General features: G+C 35.9%; 2 protein-coding genes across 5 annotated transcripts in view; one reads left to right on the plus strand and one right to left on the minus strand.

Moving 5' to 3' along the window:
* Positions 1–12,803, minus strand: part of CIP2A (cellular inhibitor of PP2A) — a 31,171-nt gene extending 18,368 nt beyond the window's left edge. Inside the window, exons 1-9 of the mRNA XM_060010607.1 lie at positions 12,643–12,803; positions 7,662–7,809; positions 6,743–6,855; positions 5,803–5,897; positions 5,181–5,277; positions 3,838–3,960; positions 3,534–3,679; positions 3,076–3,151; positions 570–788 (exon numbers count right to left, since the gene is read on the minus strand). Of these exons, the coding sequence (XP_059866590.1) occupies positions 570–788; positions 3,076–3,151; positions 3,534–3,679; positions 3,838–3,960; positions 5,181–5,277; positions 5,803–5,897; positions 6,743–6,855; positions 7,662–7,809; positions 12,643–12,744 (1,119 nt within the window). The 5' untranslated portion in view covers positions 12,745–12,803. The remainder of the gene's footprint in view (positions 1–569; positions 789–3,075; positions 3,152–3,533; positions 3,680–3,837; positions 3,961–5,180; positions 5,278–5,802; positions 5,898–6,742; positions 6,856–7,661; positions 7,810–12,642) is intronic.
* A 213-nt stretch (positions 12,804–13,016) lies between these two features.
* Positions 13,017–27,646, plus strand: part of DZIP3 (DAZ interacting zinc finger protein 3) — a 122,600-nt gene continuing 107,970 nt past the window's right edge. For all 4 annotated transcript variants that reach the window (XM_060010609.1, XM_060010608.1, XM_060010611.1 and 1 more), the window contains exons 1-2: positions 13,017–13,264; positions 25,916–26,017. In XM_060010609.1, coding sequence (XP_059866592.1) covers positions 25,986–26,017 — 32 coding nt within the window. In that variant the 5' untranslated portion in view covers positions 13,017–13,264; positions 25,916–25,985. The remainder of the gene's footprint in view (positions 13,265–25,915; positions 26,018–27,646) is intronic.

The raw sequence follows: 27,646 nt of genomic DNA on the forward strand, positions 1-27,646 counted from the left end.
CCGGAGCCTGTGCTCCGCAACGGGAGAGGCCACAACGGTGAGAGGCCCACGTACCACAAAAAAAACAGGGAGAATAGTACAGAATACTAAATGACCTAGAGAGTAGAATCTACCAGAATGTAAAGGCCTCTATGGAAAGGATTTCTGTCTATATCCTAAGTACCTGGCATGCTCCACTCTATTTGACTGACTTAATCCAATGTTCTATATATCCATTCCATAAAGACAGTAGACAGTATCTACTGAGATGGAGAGATAGAATGTGACTACTGAAAGAAGCACAGTCATTCACCAACAACCCATACAAATCTTAGTCAATACCTTTACTTATTATATTGAAAGGAGTATATATGCTATTTAGTGAGAAAACAAACAAACAAAATTCTCGCTAATATTTGTGACCTTGCCAGAAAAAAGGAATTCAGTAGCTGAATGGTAGGGAGTTAGTAATTGAGAAGTTTTCCTGAAGTGTATGAACAACTGGAAGTTTATTATGAACATTTTACAAAACAAACTGTTCACTGAGAATCATAAAAGTGGAAAAGTCAATTTGTTAATCACTCTAGTACCTCAAATATTTCCTTGAACAACTCCAGTGCTAAAATAGAACAGTTTTCTGATCCATCCAAAGGTTGGCTTGACCAACGAAGTAGAGCTACAGGAGGTTCTAAACACTTAGAACGGCTTCCCAGAATGGTGCTGCCAGATGGAGGTTGTTCAAATATCATCTGCGTAAGCACATGGCGCAGCTGAGTCACTGAACAGAACGCAAGAAGTAATTCTAAAACCTGTGCAATATAAAGCCTTCATTAAATGTCAATTTCATTAGACTTGAATGCACAAAGCAACCAAAAAATGAAGCTGGAAATGAAATACATTTTTAAAGAAAATAAAATAAAAATTGCTTCCAATTTTTCCAAGTATTATTTTTCAAAATGTGTCACTAGGTTCCAGAAGGTTACAAATAAATTTGTTAATGGTAGTTACTTCTAATAACAGGATTGTGAGAGCCAAAGAAGAAAGGGCAACCTCAACTAATCTTATATACCTTCTACAGTACTTAATTTTTTTTCAGCACAAACATGTTGCTTCAAAAATGAAAAAATGAAATTAGTAATTAAGAATACCTGCTATCATGCTAAGATTTAAGAACTGCTATAAAGCATACTTTAGGATAATATTTAAAAGTGGCATCCCATAGCTTTAAAAGCTTAAGGATGGCTACTTCCATATTGTTTACACAGTGTGGCAATCAGCCCCTTAGCCTGCCTCCCTATTCTACTTCATTTCTTCCTTGCTTCATAACTGAACCTTATTCCATTACATAGCATCCCACATCAACTTGTTTACTAGCTGTTAAGTTAAATTCTACCGTATTTCATTTACTACCAACTTATCATTAAAAAAAATTATTGGTACCTCTTTGCCTACTCACTTATTTTCTACCTTTCTTCATCTGTTTCTTATAAATGGCATACAATTGGGATTTGTGTTTTAATTAACCTGATAGTGTCTGCTTTTAACAGAATGCAGCCCGTTAGCATTTACTATGTTACATATGATAAACTCTTTGACTTATTCTCTTTTAAATATAAATTGTAGTACTTGTTTTTGAATAGGTAATACATTCTTTTGGTTCCAAAGTCAAAGGTACTAGCCTGACCTTTAACTACACTCTCTGGAAGCAACAGACAATATTACCAGTTTCTTATTTATCTTACCAGAGATACGTTCTGCACATACAAGCAAATACTTTCTCATTTACACTTTCTCTGTAAGTATAACATAAAGGGAAGTAAACATATCAATTGCTACTGCAAAGCTAGATGTTTTCCTCAAAGTGAATACACCTGTATAACTAGCAACTAGGTCAAGAAAGAGAATTCCACTAAAACTCCAGAGTCCCCTTGTGTCCCCTCCCAGACAATGCTCCAACCACTACTCCACATCAGATTTCTGACACCAGAGATTAATTTTACCTTAGCTATTCTTGGATCTTTGCATTTCTGTATAAATTTTTCAATCGGCTTGCCAGCTTATATTAAAAACTCACATGGAACTTTATATATAAATAGAATCTTATAGTGTATACTCTTACATCTGGCTTCTTTAGCTTAGCATTATCTTAGTGAGATTCATTCATATTTTCGCATGCAGCTGCATTTCACACATTCTCATTGCTTATAGTATTCCAATGTATAAATATACTACAGTTTATTTCCACTGTTGATGGCATTTAGGTTGTTTACAATTCTTGGCTATTGGTAACAGTACTGCTATGTTTTGTACATGTCTTTTGGTGAACACAAGTATTCAATTCTTTGGGGTAAATATTTAAGAGTGGAATTGCTGGGTCATAGTTGCATATGTCCGATGTTAGTAGATAATAAGTTTTCATAAATGGCTGTACCAATTTTTGGCCCATGAGTACAGCAACACTCTCTTTATATTTTTTACATTCTCTCTATGCTTGATATTATCCACATTTTTAATTTTAACCATCTGGTGGGTACGTACTGGTATTGTATTACCATTTAAATGTGCATTTCCCTGAAGATTAATAAAGTTGAGCAACCATTTCATATTTATTGACCAATTCAAGGTTTTTTTTTTGCTCAGGTTATCTTTTGGGTTCAGTGTTTTTTCTCCTTTATAGGTGCAAATTTTTAAATGATACACTTTAGATAAGAGTCCTTTGCTCAATATATGTATTGTAGATATCTTTTCCCGCTCTGTAAATAGTACCAGTTTTAAACTTTCATTTTCTATTTAACATTTTCTACATGTCTTTTGGTGAAATGTCTCTACTGGCTATATAGCTAGGAGTGGAATATCTGTGTCATAGGTTGTACATGTGTTTAACAGGCACCGTGAAACAGTTTTCCAAAGGGATTATGCCAGTTTATGAAGATACAAGGAGGGCTCCAAAGTATCGGTAATGTTCTGTTTCTTGCTCTAGATACCGGTTATATGGCTGTGCTCATTTTGTAAAGGTTCAGAGATCTATGCACTTAGATTTTTCTGCACATTACAGTTTTTAAAAACTTTAAAATGAAAAGTTGTGCTTTTATATACCTTTGAAGAAGAATCAGGATCCTTTCCATTAAGAAGACCTAATACTTGATTAAGACATGAAGAAAAGTGTTCATACCTAAGTTCAAAATAAAAATACACATCAAGTGATAATTATGAAACTGATATATTAAAAATGACTTTTATATAAAATAAATCATACTGTTCAGATGTAAAACTGGTTTTGAAACAGATTAATCAAGATATGTATATTTTGGAGAATGACACAACCTTATATACCTAAGACAAAGACTGAAACATACACACACACCCTTGTTATACTTTTACATTTCAAGTCAGGAGAGCAAAAAGAATGGGAATAAAGCACATGAAAACATTTTGATTTTAGTCTATTGCGAATTAGTAGAGTCCAAGTTTACTAAATCTAAAAAGGCAGTTTTGTTTACTACAAATACATCTTGGTTTAAAAAAAAGTCCTAAAATTTGTCAGAGAACCATACCTGATAAGATGATCGGCAATTTTAGGATTCTTAAGAAGATCCATCAGTAGATCAACTGAATACTTTCTAGTTAGTGTGCCATCACCATTTATGAGAATATTAAATATTAGTTGAAAAGTCTGATGAATGTTTCGAGCATGGAACAGCTTAAAAACAAATCAGGAAAAGTATATTATACAAAAAAATTTAAGTTGACCATCCTAAAACTCAACAAAGAGTCTCAATGACTTTTAAAGTATCAGAGAATATAAACTTCAGAATTATTTTCGTAAATTGCAAAAAAAAAAAAAAAAAAAAAACTTACCTTTTCCCCAACCTCTTCGTTTAATGTCAAACTGGATAATATTGAAAGTGCAAACACAACCACAGTTAAACTACTATGGGCCAGGAAGCTTATAAGAGTTCGATAAAAAGATTTCACATTATTCTGAGGAAGAAAAAATTTTTTAAATAAATTAGAATAAAAAAATTATAAGTCTTACATTTTGTTTTAGAAAGTATATCTTACACAGAGTAGGTAAACTTTTATTAAACATTATCAACTTAAGAGATCATTCAAGGAGTGAGTAAGATGATACTTTTACATATTGCTTACAGTAGTATAGACAGGTACAATCTAAGTGAAGAGCAGTGTGTAGTCATGGGTTTATGAGCAAATGTTTACCTTCCTCAAACAGTTCCATGGCTCAAAATAACCTCCACCAACAAAATAAGACCAGGTCAGAAAAATCCAGCACATGAACAAATGAGATATTATTTAATTTAAAACAAGTAATACTGAATATTGCATAGCAAGGGAACTGTTCACAAAGCACCTTAAAGAATCAATGAACTTTCCTGATTTAATATATTTCTAACAGTAGTTCAGTTAACCTCACTTGAGTGCCTTCATTTATCTCGAGTACTGGTAGTGATGTTAGGCACTTACTCATAAATATTTCTGGGAGAGCTGTAATTGATTTTGTGGAAATACAAGAGTGAGGTAAATGCAACTGCCAACGGCATATCTCCCCTTTTTAAAAAATAAATTTATTTATCTATCTATTTATTTATTTATTTTTGGCTGTGCTGGGTCTTCGTTGCCGTGCGTGGGCTTTTTCTCTAGTTGCCGTGAGCAGGGGCCACTCTTTGTTGCGGTGCACAGGCTCTACGCATGTGGGCTTCAGTAGTTGCGGCTCGTGGGCTCTAGAGTGCAGGCTCAGTAGTTGTGGCGCACAAGCTTAGTTGCTCTGCAGCATGTAGGATCTTCCCAGACCAGGGCTCGAACCCATGTCCCCTGAATTGGCAGGCGGAGTCTCAACCACTGTGCCAACAGGGAAGCCCCGTGTCTCCCTTCTATCAGCACAAAATAATTTAGCATTTCTTGTATTATTCAATATGACAAATAATGGGAGGCTACGGAGAAGAAAAACTTTTAGTATTTAACATTTTTATTAACTCTTAACTTGTCTTAATTAAACATGTATGAAGGTTGGAATACGTCAAGTTATTTATATGTCAATATGATTCTTTGTTAACTTTGATGGCTCAGCTGGATAACACAGGAGAATTCTTGTAAAATTTTTTTTAAGAAAAAGGTGAAAAAAATTTTCTTTAAGCATAGAGCCCACCACAAAACTAGAGAGAAACATTTCATAAACTTCTTACCAAAGTCTTTATGTGTGTTTGAACAGAAAGACTGTGCCGACAAAGATTTGCCAATAATCCTAGACAAGGCATTGTCAACTCATCTTCAGAAGACTGACTGTTGTTTTAAGAAAAATAATAAAAGATAAAAACATTAGGTTCCTTCTAAATTACTCAAAATTATATAGTCATTTACACATTTAAATTCCTTCCTTTTTCTAAGAAAAGAAAAATCTGATTAACATGTGAAGACTGCCAAGCTTTGAATAGTACTGATCATTTATTTCATGTTTTGAAACTAAATGATCCTACTCAATTGCAGCATACAAATATAGAAATAATTGTCAGAGTAACCATGTGCTGTCTTATCAGTATATTCTTTGGTCAATAAAATTAAATATAAACATAATTTTCAGTTTCAATAAGTTTTTCTGTCTCAATCAATTCACTTCATAAATTTTTGTTATAAAAATTAAAGCTGCTTTACACCACTTGATCCTTGAAATCATCTAAGAGGAATAAATAAGAATCAGCCTCATTCAGTTTAAAAAGTTGGAAAAACTTATTTAAGAAAAATAGAACTATTACACGGCTTTAGTTAAACCAGTAGATTATCTGCTTACATGTTTGGTTGCATACTCACATATGATCAATCAGGAATGTAATTAATTCATCTATATTGGCACCAGAATGCAAAATTTTGACGTTATATGTTAACCTCTGCAGAAGCTGAATGCACTGAGAATAAGAAAATAGCAGTGAATATAAACATATAAAAACACATTTGTGTGCTCAAAAGAATGAACTGCTGTACATATTCTGAGCATGTAACCATTTTAGGAGGCATTTAGAGCAAGAACTTTTCCATATCTTAAAAAGGTTCTATCTTCACATACAAGTAATGAGATCTTAAACACACACAAGTAATTAGACCTTAGAGTTCATCTCCTGATTCACACATTTCTATATATTCTCTCTCAAACAGCATCTTGTCATTAACCTGGCTCACTTAATCATCTTAAACTTATATGCAAGTTGAAACACATATTCTATCAATTCTAAGATAGATATTTTTCTTACTTTACCATTTTTAAAATTGCATGTCAGTTTAACTTGCAATGTTTTTCTTTCTTACAACTGATGGCATATTAGGTTGAGAAATATTATGGGTATAAGAGCTTTGAGTCTATGCTAAATAATACCAAATCTGTAGCTTCAGTTTTTGTAGAATGTTTCCTCAACAGATTGAGACTAGGTGCCAACTCAAATTACAATTTTAACATGAATAGCTGACATCTGTATTTATAAGCCTGTCAAAACAGTCATAATCTGGATTTTTCTTAAATTATAGTGCTAGATGTGAATAAAATTCTCTTCTTTAGAAACTCGTAAATAGTAGTACATGTGTGACCAACCAGCTTTTAAATTTATTAATGGTGAGAACTGTGCCTAATCATGCGGTATTATACCAGCATATAGTACACTGTAAGCCAGCAGTTTACGATAGATACTATCAATTTTGATCTGAAAATAAGGAAGGAAGAATGAGCATTAAGTGGAAAGTACTGTGTGGGTGTACATACCTGCAAAAACACTGAATCACTGTGGCAAGTACTGCTCCGACAAACCACTCCTGCCAGCACACTATTCAGGCTGTACGTATTCTGAAGACAGTCTCTGGTTTCATTGTCTACAGCTGTAAGTTAAAATAAAATGACACAAGATAGATCATTTTTATAAATAATAATTTAAAATTTATTTCATATTAAATTTACCATTATATAAAAATATCAAATATGATATGGCTATTTTGTTTACAAACACCTTCCAATTCAGAAATTTAACCAGGGTGGCTATTATATTGGACAACACAAATATAGAACATTTTCATCATCTACTGGACATGCTGCTCTATGTTATCACTTCTGTATCACTGGGTTTTTTTTTTTTTTAAATAAGCATGTATTAATTTTATAATCACACAGAGAAATATCTCCCCTCCACCCCCAAACACAAATCAAGAATAAAGTAACCACTGAATGAAAATTTTAAAACTAAAGGTAAGGTAGGGAAAAATAGAAAAAGTAACACTTGCATTTTTAGCCTTAGCTCTAAGTTCAGTGTAGTCTATCAAAAAAGGATGATGTTTTGATCACTAGCTATGACTTTCCAGAGCGCTGTAGCTCACACAGACATTATGTACATGCATATTTTTTTAATTCATAAATAGGCCCGCATTTCCCAAGGTACATTCTTTTCTGTAGACCACTGAACCCTTGATATGTTTCAGATTCTTTGTTCTAATAATCTTAAGAAAGCCTGCATATAATTTTCCCTTTTCAAGAGATCCACAATACAAAATAGTTCTGAGAGGTCCTGCAATGAAGAAATCTTTTGAATGTGAATCATTCTACAAAAGATTCTATAACTAAAACTGCCCTTTAAAAAAATACTAAATTCATACATCTTCTAAAAAATAAAAAAGAGAAACTAATACATTACCTAGTTGAGATAGCAAACTGACGATACTTAAGATCAGTGAAGCACTTATGTTTGGGTCTTCAAGTAGCTCTACAAGGCAACTTAAGCATTCACTTGGTAGTATGTGATTTGATGTAAACAATCGGGTGAGCTTCTGTCCAGAAATTACCTAGAAAAGAGTCATTAAAATGTGTTAGTTAGGGCTTCCCTGGTGGTGCAGTGGTTAAGAATCTGCCTGCCAAGGCAGGGGACACGGGTTCGAGCCCTGGTCTGGGAAGACCCCACATGCCGCGGAGCAACTAAGCCCGTGTGCCACAACTACTGAGCCTGCACTCTAGAGCCCGTGAGGCACAACTACTGAGGCCATGTGTCACAACTACTGAAGCCTGTGCGCCTAGAGCCCATGCTCCACAACAAGAGAAGCCACTGCAATGAGAAGCCCACGCACTGCAACCAAGAGTAGCCCCTGCTGACCGCAACTAGAGAAAGCCCGCGCGCAGCAACGAAGACCCAACACAGCCAAAAATAAATTAACAAAACAAAACAAAAAAGAGCCCTCTTTAAAAGTCATGAGGGACAAAAAATAATTTTTTAAAAAAAGAAAATATTAAAAAAAGAAAAAATGTGTTAGTTAAGAATTGGCAATTTTCACTTCTCCATTTCAAATAAAAATCCAGTTCTTCCAAAGTGCCATTGCCACACTCTTTCCCAATTTAGAAAATTCATACATGTTGTTCCCTCTGCATGGAAGATCACCTATCCCTTCACTCACTAACTAACGTAATCATTCCAGTCTCAATTTTGTTTCTTCCACTAAGCTTTCTCTAATCCTCTCCCACTAACTAGGTTAGGTTTGCCTGTTATACTATCCTATAGTACATTACACTTTTATTTGCTAAGTCGGCAAGCTTTTGCCAACTTAGCAATACTTATCCTCCCCACTACATTGATGACTCCATGAAGGCACAGACTACAAATCAGCATTCTACTATCAATATATTTACCGAATAAATGAATTCCATCTTCTTTGAGGGAGGCAAATGGAACGTGGAAAGCAGCTAAATCCAAAGGATTATTCATGGGATTAACTATGTGAGTATTCCTTCTGCTCCCTACCAGACAGTACCTAAGCCCAGAAGTTAGAGATCACAAAGAAGAAGTTAAAAAAAATTTTTTTGAGTAGGCAGGTCAGGAATTAAAAAATTTTATTATTTGTTATTTCACTATTTACTCCTCTCATAACACTATAAACGTACTACCTACTGCCTACTAGCACCACCTCCCGAAAGGGTAAGCTGGGATGAGGGCTGGGAACAGTTGTCAGACAGCCACTTACTTTCAAAATGCTTTATGAATATTATTCACTATTAAGAAAATCTTTTCTATAAATATAAAAAATCATTTACTTTAAGATTAGATTAAATCTGTTCTAAACGTTTTTTTGCGGTACGCGGGCCTCTCACTGTTGTGGCCTCTCCCGTTGCAGAGCACAGGCTCCGGACGCGCAGGCTCAGCGGCCATGGCTCACGGGCCCAGCCGCTCCTCGGCATGTGGGATCCTCCCAGTCCGGGTCACGAACCCGCGTCCCCTGCATCGGCAGGCGGACTCTCAACCACCGCACCACCAGGGAAGCCCTAAACGTTTTTATTCTTAAAAGACTTTTATTTAAAAAGACTATAATCAGAATTGTTTCTTTCTTTTCTATATCCCTTTTATACCCTCGCCCAGATGTCAGTTTTTCTTGTAAAGCTTTGCCGATAAGAGATCTTCAGAATATCTGTTCCCACAGAGTATGTATTTTAACATTAAAGTAAAAGTCTATCAGACTGAAAAAACAGGTCCAAAAGTGAAATTAGATAATGATAGTAAATATTTTGAGGTAAGGAACCTTCTGAGCATTGCCCTTTTGCCTGCTTATACAGTTAGCCCTCTAAAATATTAAGACATCTTCTGCTTTAAATACAATTTCCCTAAGGATTGGACCTGTATTTCAACAACATAAGTATTCTAAGATATAATAATTATTTATTATACGGTAAAATAAAAAAAATCACTTTGCATATTTTCCTCTTTACTCATACACACTGAATGTTTTAATGCAAATAGGACTTATTTCAGTAATAACTAATACTCTAGCACTTACTCTGGCCTAGCTATTGTTCTAGGTACATTATGTATGTTAATGCCTTTCAGCTTCATAATAAACCTGTACTAATTGTTTTACAGATGAGTAAACTGAGGCACACATAATAGACAGCGGTACAACTGGGATTCACTGTTCCTGCATCCCTGCTCCATAATCATTACATAAGATTAGTGCCGTGAAACACCGTCAAGAATGAGACCAGGGCTTTCCTGGTGGCACAGTGGTTGGGAATCCGCCTGCCAATGCAGGGGACACAGGTTCGAGCCCTGGTCTGGGAAGATCCCACATGCCGCAGAACAACTAAGCCCGTGCGCCACAACTACTGAGCCTGCGCTCTAGAGCCCGCAAGCCACAACTACTGAGTTCACGTGCCACAACTACTGAAGCCCGCGCGCCTAGAGCCCGTGCTCCGCAACAAGAGAAGCCACCGCCAATGAGAAGCCCACACACTGCAATGAAGAGTAGCCCAAGCCTGCATGCAGCAACGAAGACCCAACACAGCCATAAATAAATAAATAAATTTATATTAAAAAAAAATGATACCAGCTCAGCTCTGCTGATCATAAAAAAAATCCAAAGCTAAGGTTCTGCAAGAAGACAAAAATAGTGCAGCAGAAGCGCAGCAGGATAGCAGAGTGAATAATCGTTCACATGATAACCATCTATCACCCTTTGTATCCTCAGATGTTGCTCTCATGAGGTTGCTCTCATGAGGTCTCATGAAAAACATTCACCATTAATACTGTCAACCAAAAGAGTTAAAATTTAAAAATCTGAGAGCACCAAGGAGTGGTGTGGATGAATGACAGCAAAATTCACATATTGCTGGTGGGAGGATACATCAGTATAACTTGTGGAAAACTGGTGTTTTAACCAGAACTGAACATAAACTTACCCTAAGACCCAACAATTACACTATGAGGTATATAAGAGAAATGAATACATACATCCACAAAAAAATGTGTAAAAATGTTTGTAACAGAGTTACTCATAATTCCACCCAGAACTGGAAACAACCCAGCTGCTCATGAACAGGATATATATAAACTGTGGTACCTCTGTACAGTGGAATTCTAAATAGCAATAAAAAAGAATGAAATACTGGCACGTGGGCCACATGAATAAATTTTACAGATTATATTGAGAGGAAGAAGCCAGACACAAACGTACATATTAATCCACTTATCTGAAACCTTAGGGATAGTTGAAAAACTTATAGGTTGTTGGAAATGTTCTGTCTCATACGACAGGTGGTAGCTACTTGAGTGTACACTTATGTTTAAAAAAAACTATCAAGCTCTTCACTTAAGATCAATGCACTTTATGTAAGGTATGTATGTTCTCTCTCAATTAAATGGCCGAAGAATTTTTGGTAAACCTCTTGAAAACTTTGGGAACACAGTACCAAGAAGCCAATCTCCAAGCCTCAAATTTCTTTGAAGTCTCTTTCAATTCATGATAACACCCTGTTCAGATTCACAACACAACTGTTTACTCTCAAAGAGAGGTAATATTTCAGATTAGAATCTAAATTTCTTAACTCCAAATTCTTAAATAAAACTGACAGCTCTTATTATTCTGTGGCTTCTGGAGTCCACTACTGCACTGTTCTATCCTCATTGAGAAGCAAAGCCCTAGCATTTATTTAACAGCTAACACCTTCATTGTTAGGTTTGTAGGGATTTGTTGAGGTAATGAATGAAAAAAGAAAAGTGTTAAGAGGTAAGCTCCTGAAGTGGTAAGAAGAGGAGCACCAGTGAAGCTTGAAAAAATTCACAGTTAGTGCACTACTGTCACAACAAAGGCTGATGTTGCTGTGCCATTCACTGTTGCCTTCTCTGTAGTATTTTGCAAACCTTTGGTAATTTAGCCTTTTATCATAAGGTTAATAAAACAAATAATATATCTAAAAATTATGTTCAATTTTATGTTAACAGAAGCTGCGACAGAGAGAACTTTAATTCTATGTTAACAGAAGCTGCGACAGAGAGAACTTTAATTCTATGTTAACAGAAGTTGCGACAGAGAATTAAAATAAGCTTTGATTGAGCTTAATTACTTTTTATTAAACTGAGGTCATTATTAGTTGGAATTCCCTGAATGCATAACTAATGACAGCAGGAGTTTAAGAGCCTAAAAACAAATAGGATCACAGAAAGCTGTGAGTATAACTTTTAGTATAAGATAAGTACACTCTAGATGCAAATCACTAGGAACTAACAGAAAAAGTGACAATTCAGCATTTTAGGACTGAAAAACTGAGCAATAAATTTTGGTAAAGAAAAACTGTGATTACTAGTAAGGGAGATTGCTCCCTAATCCAGAGAAAGATTAAATAATAATTTTCAAGCCCGAGTTCAACATGAGTTCAAATAAAAGCAGTAAGCAACAGGTTCAGATTGTAAACTGCCTAGTGACAGGGGTAAATCAAGTTTTAATCGTTACTCCCCATGACCTCCACCTCTGAGAATTGTTGTACATTTTGAGAAGGCTCTGTTACAATGGAAAAACCAACATAAGAAGCAAAGGAAAAGATAACAGCTCTAGCTCTTTCCTCTACCAACTCCAAATACGGCCTAAATCCCCCAACCTTTTGTCTCAACCCCCCTCTTTCTAGGGCTATCAGTAGTTACTCATCCCTTGCTGCAGTCAGCTGAACGCGGAGGGGCTTGGGGCGGGATAGAGGAGGGTGGGAATTCAAAGCTGACAATCTTTAGCCTTCTTTACCAATACAAAAAGGCAGCGGAGGGAGCGAGCTGTCCTTTCTTTTCTAGGCTGAGACCACTACATCCCGGCCACCAAGTGACCGAAGGCTACGAGGAAGTCCGTCTCGTCCGCCACCCCGAAAGCCCTCACCTCCAAGTGCCGCAAAAGCTGGGTGGCGTTCGCTTCCGACTTAACTGCTTTATACTGACTAATGGTCAGAAGCAAGGACTTCAAGCAGGCGGTGTTGTCCATCAGGACCCGCCACAGTCCCGCTTCGGGGTTACCACCGCCGTGTCAGCTCGGTCCTCTAGCTTGACCCGCGCTTTTTAAAAAATTTTCCGCCCCCACCCACTCGCTCCCAGAAGCTTCCGGTTCCGGTCGGGCTGCGGAAGTCCCTGGGCAACCTGGGGAAGTGACCCTTCTAGGAAGGGAAGGGAGGGGAGGGGCGTGGTGGTGGAGGGAGGGTGAGGTGGGGATCGAGGCCCTTCGTGAGTCCGTGAGGCGGGCTGCGAGTTGTCCTTTTAGACCCCCTGATCCGAAAAGCCGCGAGGTTTCAGTTCGAGATCCCGTGAAGACGAGACATCTCGCGAGAAGTGCAATTGCGGCTCCACCTGTGAAGGGGCGGTGGGCCGGTGGGACGCCCGGGGGGTCCTTGTTAATCAGTGCGGTCTGTTTGCGTTTGGTTCCTCGGCCTTCACGCTGGATGGCCAGTTTTTCCTTTGTTCATCATCCTCTACCTGAGAAATGGTCGCTTCCCCCTAGTCTAGACACGGTGAGGAGCTCTGAGGAGGAGAATCTTGGGCTCTAGATTTTGAGGCGGCCTGGGAGGGGCCTCTTTTTAAAACCGCTCATTTGTCCACCCCTTCTACTCAGGAATGTTTGTTTCTTAGAGTAAACCTATGGCCATTCGGATTCGGTGGCAAGTTAGTCATGCCCTTATGATAGTGGTTGTCAAATTTGTTTGAGAAAGCTGGTCCAGGTGACTCCTGAGCCAAGTGTTGCTACGGAGGGTGTTCTGATTAGCGTCAGTTTTTGTAAGTGAAGGTGCTGTTTTTATCTGGCGTAGTTGATTGTTTTATAAATCTTGGTGTCTAAGGAAATGGCACTGTTCGCGGTTTTTCATTAGAGATAATATTATGCATGTATATATAATGAAATGAGTCAGGCTGGTTCTGGAGCTTTTTGCTTAATGTATGCTAATGTTGAATGAAGCTTTAAAAGCCAGTTTGGATAAAATTTTAAGAATAGGGTACACGTCCTTTTAATTAAACCATTTGTCAGAAATCATGTTTTGTCAATTCAAAGAAAGTATTCTACGTCACTGTATTTTTAAAGGCAGGAATTATTTTTATATTAAGTTAAAAATTAAGCCTGAAAGCTTAAAATAATAATTGAGGCGTAAATCATTGGGTAATTAATGTATTTATGCATTTATTCATTCTGTAAACAATTGACTGTATAAAGTGCGCTAAACCTGCCAGTCAGGGAACCGGCTGGGAAGGAACTGTCTAATCAAGGAAATGTACTAAGTAGATCGTGCATATGGAATTCACCGCACAAATTAGAGGCACCATGCAGTTGTGGTAAAGAGTGAAGCCAGGCTGTCTGCTTACAAATCCTAGCTCTGCCTTTTACTATGGGATCACAGGCAAATTCTCACTGCTTCAGTCTCTTCATAAAGTAAAATTTGACTAACAGTAGTATCTGTTTCATAAAGTTGTTCCTTCAGTAAATAATTAGAGCCTAGAATGTGCTAGGCAGTGGTCTAGGCACTAGATTCAGTGAATAACGTAAAAATCCTATTGTCATAGAACAAAAATCCTACCATTACCTTCTGATAGGGGGAAGAAAAACAAATAACAAGCACAGTAAAGAAAGCGAGATGGAGAAAAAAGATAGAGAATTATTCTTCTAGAGTTATGGTTAAAAGGAAGGGAAATGGGAGGTCAGGATAGAGAAAACAACATTGGAGGAAATATCAGTACTACAAGGAGTTGAAAAAGAGACCTATGCTCTCTAAGGGGAAAGATTTCTAGATAGAATAGCAAGGGCAAAGGCCTTGAAATGGGAGCCTGAGAATGTGTGTAAGGAACAGCAAGGACACCACTATGGCTGGAGTAGAGAGCAAGTGTGAGAGTAGTAGAGATGAAATCATGTCAAGTTATTATAAAATGAGTTAACCAACGAAGAATTTAGAACAGTTGCCTGGCATAGTTATGTTCTCAGCAAGTATTAGTTACATCTTAGTTCCTTGGCAAATACAGTGATAGTAGTTTGGCAGTGTCAGATTTTTCACTAATAATGACAAATGTATCATGATTATCCCCATTTTGACCTGAGGGAAAGGGTCAAAGCTGTTTGCTGTAAGTGCCATCTTTCTTCGAAATCTTGCGTTTTAACTTGAGCAGTCACAAATTTTGCATCTCTTCCGTATTTATTTTAATGTAAAATAAGGTCTTTCTCAAAAAATCTTCACCAAAAATTGATGTAAATTTAGTAGGATATACCACTTGTGGTAGCGGTGAGAAGTATCTTTTGTTGGAGATACTTGCGTATCCTAATATGAGAAACAGAGCCATGTTTTAAGACACAAAAAGATGGGAAAGGAGGAGAAGGAGACGAAGCTGGGTCCAAATGACTGAAGGCTTTATTAACTTTGAGCTTGGACTCCATCCTGAATTCAGTGGTGATCTCTGGTTTTAAACTGGGGCCTAATCTAGTTAGGTTTGTGTTTTAGATTGATTACCCTGGTAGCTAGACAGGCTATGATTCTGAGGAGGATAAGACCAGAAGTAGGGAGAGTATTTAATATACTGGAATCTTTCCAAAGGATAGCCGAGATAATTGAAGTGGAGAGCAAAAAGATGACAAATTTGAGAAATATATATGAGGTGGAATAGGCAGGACTTAGTGACTGATTTCAAATGTGAAGAGTGAGGAGAGGGATGAAACTAGAAGGGATTCCAAGTTTCTAGGTTGGGTGATAGAGAAGATATAGAAACTGCTGAGGTAGTCAATATTAAGTATTCAGGTTGTATTTTATGTTCAATGAAATTTAATATAGCTTATCATATAGTCTTGTACCATTTTCATTAAATTTATTCCTGGGTATTATATAATTTTTGTTACTGTGAGTGGGTTCTCTTTTTCTCCTATAAATTTTTTATTTGTTATTGCTACTGTTAAAAGAGAAACTGATTTTTGGTATATCTTTTATCCAGCCTACTGACTAAAATTCCTCATTGATTCAGTTTTGCTTCCTCTCTTAGATTTTCTAGCTATATATCATCTGCAAATAATAATTTCATCCCTTCCAATATTTGTTCTTATACTTTATTTCATTAGTGTAATCTTTAAAGTATGGAATAATCATAATGATATTGAACATCGTAGTCTTATTACTTAATTGAATGGGAATGACCAGTATTTTAACACTTAGTATAATTTGTGCTATTGGCGTGAGATAAATATTCTTTAAAATGTTTTGGCGATTGCCCTTTATACCAGTTTTATTTAAAGATTTGCTGAAATGTCTGCTAAAAAAATTATTAAATGTTTATATATCTTATTTTTTCCTTTAAAATGATAATGCAGTGGATTATATTGATTTTATTTTTAGGATAATAATAGCTAACACATATTGAGCATTTGCCATGTGCCAAGCACTGTTCTAAGAACTTAACTGTTTAATCTTTATAATGTCATGCTTTAGGTACTATTATGATCTTCATTTTACAGACGGAAAAAAATGAGAGCGAGGTGAAGTAATTTACCCAAGGTCACACAAGAAGTAGTAGCAAACCTTATATTTGCTATGCTGCAGATATTTTATTCAGGATTTTATATTTATGTTTGGGAGAATTTAAAATAAATTTTCTTTATTCACTCTTTTGGAATTTGGATTGTATGTTACTTTTGAAAAATGAATTGGAAATTTTCCATCTTTTTTTCTATGCTATAGAATAATGAGAATCAAATAGAATCATTTGATCCTTGTAGATTACGTACAACTGGCCTATAAAATCAAGCTTGATAGCTTATTTCATGGTAGATCTTTAGAAAATATTTGAATTTGTAATATGGTTATTGATCTGATAATTTTTTCTATCTTCTTGTGTTAGCTTTGGAAATAAAAATTTTTAACATACCAACTATTTCTCTAAATTTGAAAATTTATTGATGTAAAGTTACATCAGTATACAATAATTCTCTTAATCTCTTCTTTGTAGATTTGAATTTCCATTTTCATTATAATGTTATCTGTTTTCTTAGTGGGGCTTTCCAGGGGTTTGTCTATTTTATTCAGCTTTTCAAGAAGCAACTTTGGTTTTATTAAATTTTTTTTTCTTCAGAATCACTAATTTTACTTTTATCTTGAAAAATTTCATCCATATAAATATATTTTTCTTTTATTTGTTCCTTTTATAATTTTTTAAAAGTTGAAGACTTAGTATATTTCCATACTATATTTTTTATTAAAGATTGTTCATACCAGAAAAATTTAAAAAGACAGTAGCTAAAGAGAGCATCCACATTGTAGTTAGAAAAGTTTAATTATTTTAATCATTCTGGTAAATATTTTTAAAATGCTAATATTCATTCATTTATCAAATATTCACTGAATGCTAGTTATTTTTCAAAGGTCTTAGAGTCTGTTGGGAAAGTAGCAAACCAGAATAAGTGCTTTTCAAGAGAAATAGAATGCTGTAGGAACACATATTTTTTTAAGGCAAAATATTAAGTATCCAATTCCTTCATCAAGGAGTGGCATGAAATCCCTCTTCTTTGTACATTTTTATTCCTGTCTGTTCTTTGTATTTGATGTAGGTATTTTTCCTAATTTATAGTTCAGGAAACACATTTAAGGGAGTTAAGCAAAATTTGCTTAGGAGCTTACAACTCAAGGGCTGGGAAGCTCCTTTATTTCTTCTGGAAAAACTTTAAAAGAGCATATCTTCAATGCTGAATAGTAAAATGGAATTTTTTAATGTCTCATTACCAGGTTTTAAGTCATATTAGATAAATCATACTGTATGATTCATGAACTGTATGTATCATGAACTGTATGTGTTATGAACTGTATTTTTGATGAATGTGCAGAGTTTGTAGAATACTGAATATTGTACTAAGGGAATTGTATCAGAGGTGTGAACACAGAGCTGACTGTTAATTCATTTACCCACCATATATTTAATGCTAGCTTGAGTGGCATGTACCTTTCTAGGTTCTGGGGGTACAGCAGTGAATCAAATAGACAAAAAATGTCTACCCAAGTAGAGCTTTTATTTTAATGGGAGATATAGCAAAAAAAAAAAAAAAGAGATATAAGTAAAATATATTAACGTTAGTAATAAGTGCAGTATAGGAAAAAACAGGGAAGGGGGATAGGAAATATCAGAGTCAGGATGGAGAATTGCAATTTTAGTTAGGGTGGAGTATTGATCAGTATTTGCTGCATAACAAATCACCTCAAAACTCAGTGGTTAAAACCATGAACATTTATTTCTTGGTCTGTGGGTTGAGTGCAGTTAGTCTGATCAAGGCATGACTTGGCTGGGTAGCTCTGCTTTAGCTGTTTTGTAGGGTAGGGGAGATATCTTGAGCTCAATTTCAGTTATGACAAGGTGTCTACTAGACATCTGGGAGCTATTGATTGGGCTGTTGAATATATTATTTGTAGTTAAGGGAGAGGTCAAGGCCAGAGATAAAAATTTAAAGCCTGGAGACTAAATGATATAGGGTGAGTAGGATAGAAAAGACTGAACCCCAAAGTACTTAAGTATTTAGAGGTTGGAGAGATGTGAAGAACCAATAAAAAATACTGAGAAGTAGTTGCCGGAGGACAGGCGACCTATCTTGACCCCATGGTTGTCTATAGGGATCCATCTTAGCTGCAGTATCTGGGCTGCTTTGACTTCTAAAAAAAGACTCTAGGTCAACAAAGAAGGAAGTCTTAATCTACATACAGGTTCACTCTTCTGCCTTCAGAGGCCTTGAACTATGCAGAAGGATGGGTGGCTTCATTCTTTAAATTAATATTGCATGCTTAAAGTACGCCAGGTACTAGGCACTGGGGATGTAGCAAGGGATTTAGAAAAAGAAAAAAAATTTTCCTGACTTTGGGAATTCCATGCTAGTGAGGGCATGAGGCCAAATCTAAAACTAAGAGCTTATTCAATAGGCATAAACAGCAGAACGGAAATTCCATTGGCCCAGGTTCCAAAGATTCAAGGCAAAGAAATCAGTGATAGAAAACTGGCAGAGGTCTAGGCATGGGGTCATTTGGATACTGTGTCCCCACTATGGTTAAAACAATTCAGATATGTACTAATATTAAATTGATTTTACCCTTTATACAGAGCCAGGAAACAGTCTGCACAGTTAATGTCAACTCTGAATTTTCAGAAATGTTAACCTTCATCACAAAGCCAGAAAACCTAAATAAACCAAAATTATTCTCCCTTTGTAATTATTCTTCTTCCTGTTTTCTCTCCCAACTATCAAGTATTATGATTAAGCTAATTTGCCAAACCATGAAATTAACTTTCTTACTTTTCAGACAGTTCATGATTTTTTAATGTACATTTCACAGACTTCAACTCTAGATTAAGAATACAAGGTTTGGATAATTTGGGTAAATGTTTTATCCCGCATTTTCACATCTAATTTCATAGCCCCAAATCAGAAGTTTTCCTTTTAAAAAAAAAAGGTACTATCCATTGTTTCTGAATCTAATTTTACAGATAAGTAAAGATGAAAATGACATACTTTTGTTTTAAGTTAAGGTATGGTAATCATTTTTAATTATAACTAGTATTTGTTGAAAGCCTCCTTTGTGCAGAGCAGGGCCCTTTGCATATCTCATTTAAAAATTTCTAGTCTTTTAGGAAATAGATATTATCAAGTTCATGAAATGGGTATATATCTGTTTCCTGAATTAAAATGTGAAGTCATTTTCTGACACAGGGCTGTCCAAAGTAGAATATGCACACCTGGGATATGTGAAACTGACTGTTAGGGTGTGGGAACAAATATTAGAACTTTACTTTTTGCTCTTTTTTTTTTTTTTTTTTTTGCGGTACACTGGCCCCTCACTGCTGTGGCCTCTCCCATTGTGGAGCATAGGCTCCGGACTCGCAGGCTCAGCGGCCATGGTTCACGGGCCCAGCCGCTCCGCGGCATGTGGGATCTTCCCGGACCCGGGCACGAATGCGTGTCCCCTACATCGGCAGGTGGACTCTAAACCACTGTGCCACCAGGGAAGCCCCTTTTTGCTTATTTTAATCTCATTTTTTAAATTTTATATTATAGTAGTACCTACAATAGCATGAATAGCATAAATGAATTGCTAGTCATATATTTTCAGTGTATTCATATATCTTCAGAATTTACTGCTTTAGAAATATGTGATCAAAAAAATTGGGGACTTCTCCAAAATCTTTAACCTTGACAGAGAATCAAGTTGGATTTGGGTAGGGTCGTTGGTGGTGGGAGAGTCAAGTACATATTGTATTCTCCATTCCATTCTTGATTATCATCTCCACGTGTCATGTCTTTACATTCTGTCTTGTTTCCTTTCTTTCCCATTATTGTCTAACAACTGTTATGACAACATAATATTTTTAAATTGCTGAAAATATTCCACTTTTGGAGAATTTGCTTAGGGGTAACATACGGTCCTTCTAACAGTCCAAGCTACATTTTTGAACAGCATGGTTTTGGCAGTGCTATCTGTAAATAACCTGAAACTGATGGGTAGTTTAATATTTGGAATTTTTTTTCAGGTAAATTCTAACCTGTGCATATTTTTGTAGGTACAGTACATTCCATATATTTTTAACAAATTAATGTATATATTCTGTAGGTTTGCTTGTGTAAGTCCAGGAATAGTGACTGAATAGATCTGAAGAGAATCAAATACCTGCTTCAGACAAGATGCTAATTTTGGCAAGGATGTTCCCTATATTGGCAGATTTATAAATATGGGGCATTGGGTATGCATTGCAAGTTTCTTGCTTCCTGGTATAAACTGCCAGATAATGCTAACAATGATCTTTGCTAAATGGCAAGAGCTGAGATGGACAGTGAGTACCCTGATATTTTGGGGCAGAAAATATGTTTGGTTTCTGATAACTTTTGCAAAGATTTTCCAACCATTGTCTCTCAGTCCTGGAGTTTGCGTAAGCAAACTATGTATTTTTTCCTTGTGGGAAAATAGTGTTTTGGCCTCCCTTGCCTAGGTATGTTCATTTTGAGGCCTTGCCAAGAACCTAAACAAATACAAAATGGAAGAAATTAATGGAAAATTAGAAAATGAAATAATCAGTATATTTCGCCTATTCTTCACACAGCTGATAAACTAATGGTACAACCTCAACCTGTTATTCTTTGAGTTTAACCTGATGGCCCTAGCCCTTCTTGTTTACCTGCATCTATCTAACGTGTGAGAAATAGACTTTGAGAGTGCTAGAGCCATAGAACACCTGCTTTACTCCTTTCAAAGCCACCGAGAATGGCTGTTGCTGCTTGGCTAGCAGATATAGTCAGATCAGTAATGGTTAAAAGTTTGGTTTTAAGGAACTCCCATCAAAATGTCTTGAGTTATTCCTAGAAAATGTCCTCTTCATATTTTTTTCAGCCTTGAACTGGTTACTGTACTTCTCATATGTAGCTAAAACATCTCACATCTCAACTTTAAGGAGTGTTTTGGAATTCTTTTGGTAAAATCTAGCAGAAGCGATAACTAGCATTATCAGGGTTTTCTTTATTAACAGACCCATGAACTTCTGGAGTACATTTAATTCAGTGCTGAAATAGTAAATTCAGCTTTTAAAATAGATTTTAAAATTTTACCAAGTTGCATGTTCAAGATTGTTTATTGCAACTTTGTTTATCATAGCAAAAAAAAAAGCAAACCCACAAACACACACAAACTGGATACAATGTATTTATCAATAGTGGTCTGGTAAAATGATAAATTTTTAACAACGGCATATTATTCAGTTTAAAGAATGTGGCAGATGAATATGTGCTGATGTGAAAAATGCAAAGTGCTGAACATATGCAAACTAAGCTGCCATTTGTACCATATGGGATATATTTGAAAAAATTTTTTGTCCCAATTCTTAAAGTCTCATTATTACCATTCCTTTTCATACAATAGCTTTTCTCTAAGGTAGAGAATTGTAAGAAAAGTGAACTAATTTCACCACAAATTTAAACAAAATTAAATCAAGATGATGATAGGAACACTTACATAGTCCTTACTATGTGCCAGGTACTGTTCAATTACATGTTTTAAACATTTACTCTTCACAACAACCCTGTGAAGCATGGATAATCTTTATCCACATTTTTCAGATGAGGAAACTGAGATGTTAATTCCACACAAGGTTGCATGGCAAGTATGTGTCGAAGCTGACTTACATACCCTTGCAGACTGGCTCCAATGTCTCTGTGCTCTTAACTACCAATTCTATATGCATCCTCTCAACTTACTTTTGACATTGATGGAAACTAAATGAGATACTTTGTCATTTTTCTTTCTTGTAGACAAATGATTTGTTGTGTTTATATAATACATGATACCTAATAACAGGATGGTCCTATTTTTATTGCTGAAAACAATCTATGTTCTTTTAATTAACCTTTCATTTTAACTCGTTCATTTAGGTAGGTAGTTCTCAACTGTGGAGAGTTTTGTGCCCTAGAGGACATTTGGCAGCGTTCGGAGACATTTTTGCTTGTCACAGTGGGGCTGAGAGATGGGAGATAGTTGCTACTGTCATCTACTGGATAGCTAGGGATGTTGCTAAACATCCTAAAAATGCATAGGATAACTTTGCGTAACCAAGATTTATCCAGCCCAAATGTCAATAGTGCCAAGAAACCCTGATTTAGTTGGCATAAGGAAAGTTCTCTATAATTGGACTCCTGTCCTGAAAAATACCAAGTATATTATTTTGTTTTCAAGCTAGTAGCACTGAGAAAAGCAAACTTTATTTTTACTGTTTTTTACACTGATACTTTTCACTTTTCCCACCTGGCATTGTGTGATATGTAAGTGCCAGAGCTGACAAGGGTAGCAAATTCATGGGACCATGGAACATCACCCACACATTGAAATGTAACCTTGTTGGCCAATTAGAGCCTCTAACTTGGTCAGGTGACTTAAGATGATCATTTGAGTGGATTTAAAGGCAATGTACTTATATAATATACAGTTTAGGGAGGTGACAGGAGTGCTACAAGGTAAATGTTTAAATGAATGATTGAAAAATTATAAACAAGAGCTGTGCCTACTTTGATGTGAATATGCACAGCTTTAAAAGTAGGGAAAGAAAAGCCTTTACAATTTAAAAAAAGCTTGTTATAATTTCATTAGGTAAGAGGAAAAGTGGTAACTGGAAGCTCAGAGGGAGCAGTAAGAAAGGTATTTTACTGTTTCAAGAAATGGATGGCAGTACCTTATTTTCCAACCAGTAAAACAGCCTGCAGATAAAATCATTTTGGTTGGTGGATAAAGGTGTGCTGTAAATTGACACTGAACTTTAACTTGCCCTGTGATCAACCAGCCAGAACCTGAATAGTTCCTGCGGAAGAGCTGTTTCTCAATTCCAGGAAGGCAGAGTAAATGTAAAGTTTCCTGCTGACAGGGAAAGTCTATTGAAACGAATACACCAGGGGAAACTGGATTCACCATTTCTCCCATGTTAACACTGATTTTAAAGGTTTCCTTCAGCCTCTTCTAGAATGGTAAGGGCTTCGGATTATTTCAGAAATACAGTGGTAACGTTTCAGGCTGGCTACTTCCTTCCTGTTGCTAGGCACTTACACCTTCATTCCCAGCAGAGGCTGTAAAGTGCTACTGCTGCCACTGTTGCCGGTAGGGCTTGCCACACATATCAGCTCAGTTTCTGGGAAATGATGGGATTGATGATCCTCCTCTGGAAAACCTTTCATCACAGAGATTCACATCAGGTTGTATTTTAAAGCAGGCTGAAAAAGAAAGCCATTAGCCTTTCTTAACTCTTAATTCAGGATCCAAATAGCTTCTGATTTATTGATTAATTTTATATCTTTTTCTTTTTCAAGCTGAACACTGAATAGCTTAGCATAGGCCTTCCATCCTCTCTGCCTTGTTGCCAGAGGATTTTCCTCCTTTCTCTTCAGCCTCACTGTGATCTGTGCAAACAGCTACTAACTGAAGGAGAGCTTATTAGAAGGGGAATTATCCATGTCTGAGCTTTTAAATTCTGAAAATGAGAGGATTGTTTTGTCTGGAAAAGGCACACGTTTGTATGCTCTGGCTATGAAATAATGCCTGTTACTTTGTATTAAAATAACCAGGGAGGTTAAGGAAACCATAAAAGAAAAAGTTTGATCACAGTCCTACAGTTCTCAAAGCCATGCCCTTTTCTATACAGCTTTATTAAAGAAATGAAGCAGATCTGATTAGTGTGAAAGAATAACAAGGTTTGTCCAACCTCTCTCTGCTTCATTATGGGCTCTAGGTTGTATATTTCAACAGTATTTGAATAGAGAATGCAAATTTTAATAGGCATATGACTTTGTATACTGAGTTTTTAAAATAAGACTAAAAGTACAAAATAATGTACAGAACTAGATTCTGAATAGGTGAATTATATTCATACTGACAGCAAGAAGTGTTTTATTAGGGATGGGCAAGAAACTAAGAGGTGTTAGAAAGCTCCATTTTAAATGAGGGAATTTAGTGTGAGTCTGTGTGTGTGAATCTTTGCACTTGTGTTTTGATTAAGAAGTATCAGCTAACATTGAATTGTTGCAGAATTACCCTTGTTTCTCCAGCCTTTCTGTGTAACTGAGAGCTGATGTGAGTCAAATACAGAAAATAGCTAGTATCATGATTAGGAATACTTGTTTTTCAGATGATCCCCTCAGAACTTCTTTTAGCCCTTACACCAGGAACTGAGTTGTCCCCTCCCCATAAGTTTGTTAATGATAGGATACTCAACCCTAAAGGCTTAGGATGGTTCAGGTCCTACAGTTCTTTCTTCCCCTCTATGTGTTTTTGGCTTTTTCTGACTTTTTGGGAGACTCGGCCTCATTTAAAACAATGTTCCTTTGAGTAAATACAATCTGAATTCTTAACAGGTGACTTACAGATGATCTTGTGGAATATATTTTCTTGATTTAAGAATTACCTCTGCTGAATTGCCTTTTAGTAATGGGCCTCCAAAAGCTCTTATCAATCTAATTTATGGTTGTATATTAATATGCTGTTAGAGAAACTGGCTACCCAGTTACTGAAATAAATAAGCAGTCTAGAGGCAACAAATGAGAAACTTTATCCAGTCTTGTGCTTGGCAGCAAGGCACTCTAGGTCTGTTTTATTTATGCTGTTGCTGCCACTTTCTTTTCTTTTTTCTCATCATTTCTTTCTTTGCCCCAGAGCACCAAGCAATAGTTTTACCTACTTTCACTCTAACACTTCCTGGGCTTATGTACAGTGGGATCAGAAAGGGAAGTCAGTCTAACAGAGGGCAATGGAGTTTGGAGGCTTGAACTCTCAGCAAAAGAGATCAAATGGAACTAATTTTAGAAGAATTGGTCTTGGGGTAGTTAAATAGAGAGCAATATAAATAAATAGATATGCTAATAATACACTATTCCTCTTTGTTTTCATTTATTTTGCCTCAGTATTTTTTTTTTTCCTTCAGGAAATATCCACAACATCCATTGATATCTGAACTAGAAAATATGCAAGAGTTCTTTACATCCCGGAAAAGTAGCTAAATGTTATTTTTAGACTAAAAGAAAATAAAACAATGAGTGCTATCAAGATTGTGTTAAAGAGAAACTTCTTATACCTCTGGGAAATACATTATTACAAACCATTTGGGAAGCCATTTAGCAATATGCACCTAGAGGCCTAAAATATTTGTGTCTTTTGACCTAGGAATTCTATTTCTGATAATTTACTGTAAGGAATTAATCATAAATATAGAAAAGCCTTCATAGGCAGTGCAGTTTATCACAATACTAATTTATAATGAAAAAAATGTGAAACAATCTTAATGTCCAACTGTAAGGAAATGGGCAAGGAAACCCCAGTCAACCAGTTGTTATGTAGCCATTGAGAATGTTTACTAGGAGTATAAAATAACATGAAAGATGATTTTGATATAGTGTTCAGTGGTGAAAAATGTAATGCTGAGTATTCCCTATTCAATATGATTACAAATTGGTAAGATATATCTATGCTTGGAAAATATTAAGTATATTAAAATATAGGTAGTGATTTATGTTTAGATGATGAAACTGTGATTTTTGTTTTATAGCAGTTTCAAAATTTTCTTTAATGATTATGTACTATTTAGATAGTGGGAAGAAAGAATGAAATCCTTCTACCTTCCCACTAAAAGTATTACTTTCCTTACAGCTTTAAACAGCAGTCGTAAAAGTCAGTCTGCAAGCTTTGGAATAAAACTTGCAAGAGAATATTGTGCAGCATGGATTCTCTACCAGAAGAATTTTTTGTGAGGTAAGGGATGGGTTGACAAAAAACCAACTGCAGTTGTTGCATTTTGAAGACACGACATTGGTCTTTTTCACATAACTTTGGGAAGCTAGTGTGAATGAGATACCCTTACGTTTCAAGACAATTTAGCAATTTTGATTAGTGGGGGATGTAAACTGGGTAAAATCTAATTTTAGAAAATTTCTCTAAGGACCACACCCTGGTAAATAGCTAAGAATTGAAAGATGAACCATAGCTTGCCACACCTGGGCCATTCTCAACAAAGTAATGTTTTATTTATCATTTAACAAGCACTTACATAGACTTACCAACATTAACTTATATAAACTTCATAACAACTCAGTGAGGTGGATACTATTATTATTCCCATTTTATAGAAGGTAACCTAAGCGTAACATAGAAGACTACTGAGTGGTTCAACTGGGCGTAGGCTAAATGTCAATCTGTCCCCTCAAATTAGGGAAAGTTCAGCTTGCTTGTACCTCTCCCATATAATACTAAAGAGCAGGTTAGTATTGGAGATCTCCTTGCCACCTTTCACTGTCTCATATAATAAGCAATGTGTTGTTTTACAAGTATTTACTTACCTCCATTGTACTTAGGGAATAAAGACTAAGACAAAATGTATGTACTGAGAGAGAATTATAACATAGTAGGAAGATATATAAAAAGTTATTTTATCTTTAGGCAAAATGCATGCCTAAGTGTTATAGTAGAAATGCTGTGGCTATATATAGAAAGGAACAATAATTATTGAGTGGGGTTCAGTGGGTTTCCACAAGGTGACATTTGAACTGAACTTTAAAGGATAAAGGTGGCTTTTGATGGGTGTCGAAACAGAGCAGATGGGAGGTCATTTGGCTGAGGAAACAGCAAGAAAAAGTATTTAAATTCTTGGGGAGGATTTTGACTCCTGGTAAGGAGTTTAGCTTTATTTTGTACAGAGCCATTGACATTTGAAGAAGAGAAATGAAATTTTACACTGTATTTTGGGAAGACTACCTCTGTTGATAGTGGGAAGGATGACAAGATATGACAATTGTAATAGCTCAGGAAGTAGTTAATGAAGGCTTGTATGATAGGAATAGTAAATAGTAAGAGAGGAAGGATTTACAGAACTAGAATCAACAGAATTCTTTGACTACTTAAATGTGAGAAAAGGGGCAAAAGAGTAGTAGAGTTGGTTTGAAAGTTTCTAATGACCAGAAGGAAATATGTAACATTAGCTAATATGAGGATCACAAAAGGAGACAGGTTTAATGTGTGTTGAGAAAGTAAGAGAGGACAGATAATGAGTTCAGCTTTGGACATAAGCCAGACTGAGGTGTCACTAATTTATTCTTATGGAGATTGTCGAGTAGGTGGAAGGAAATGTGTAGCTGTAGCATCAAAGAATGATTAAGTCTGCAGAAATAGATTTGTGAATCATTAGAATGGGGTGCTATTTGAGTTCATGGAAGTTTGCTCATTTATTTGTTTTTATATTTATTCATTCAATAACTATTTGAGTGCCTACTTTATGTCAAATATTGGGCTAGAGACTTGAAGGTAAGGTAGTTCAATAAGAAGGACCTGAATCCTATCTAGGAGTGTTTACTCATGGGCATAAATGAGATTAATTTAAGTAGAAAA

This window comes from Delphinus delphis, chromosome 4 (genome assembly GCF_949987515.2).
Source record: "Delphinus delphis chromosome 4, mDelDel1.2, whole genome shotgun sequence".
Lineage (NCBI taxonomy): Eukaryota > Metazoa > Chordata > Mammalia > Artiodactyla > Delphinidae > Delphinus > Delphinus delphis.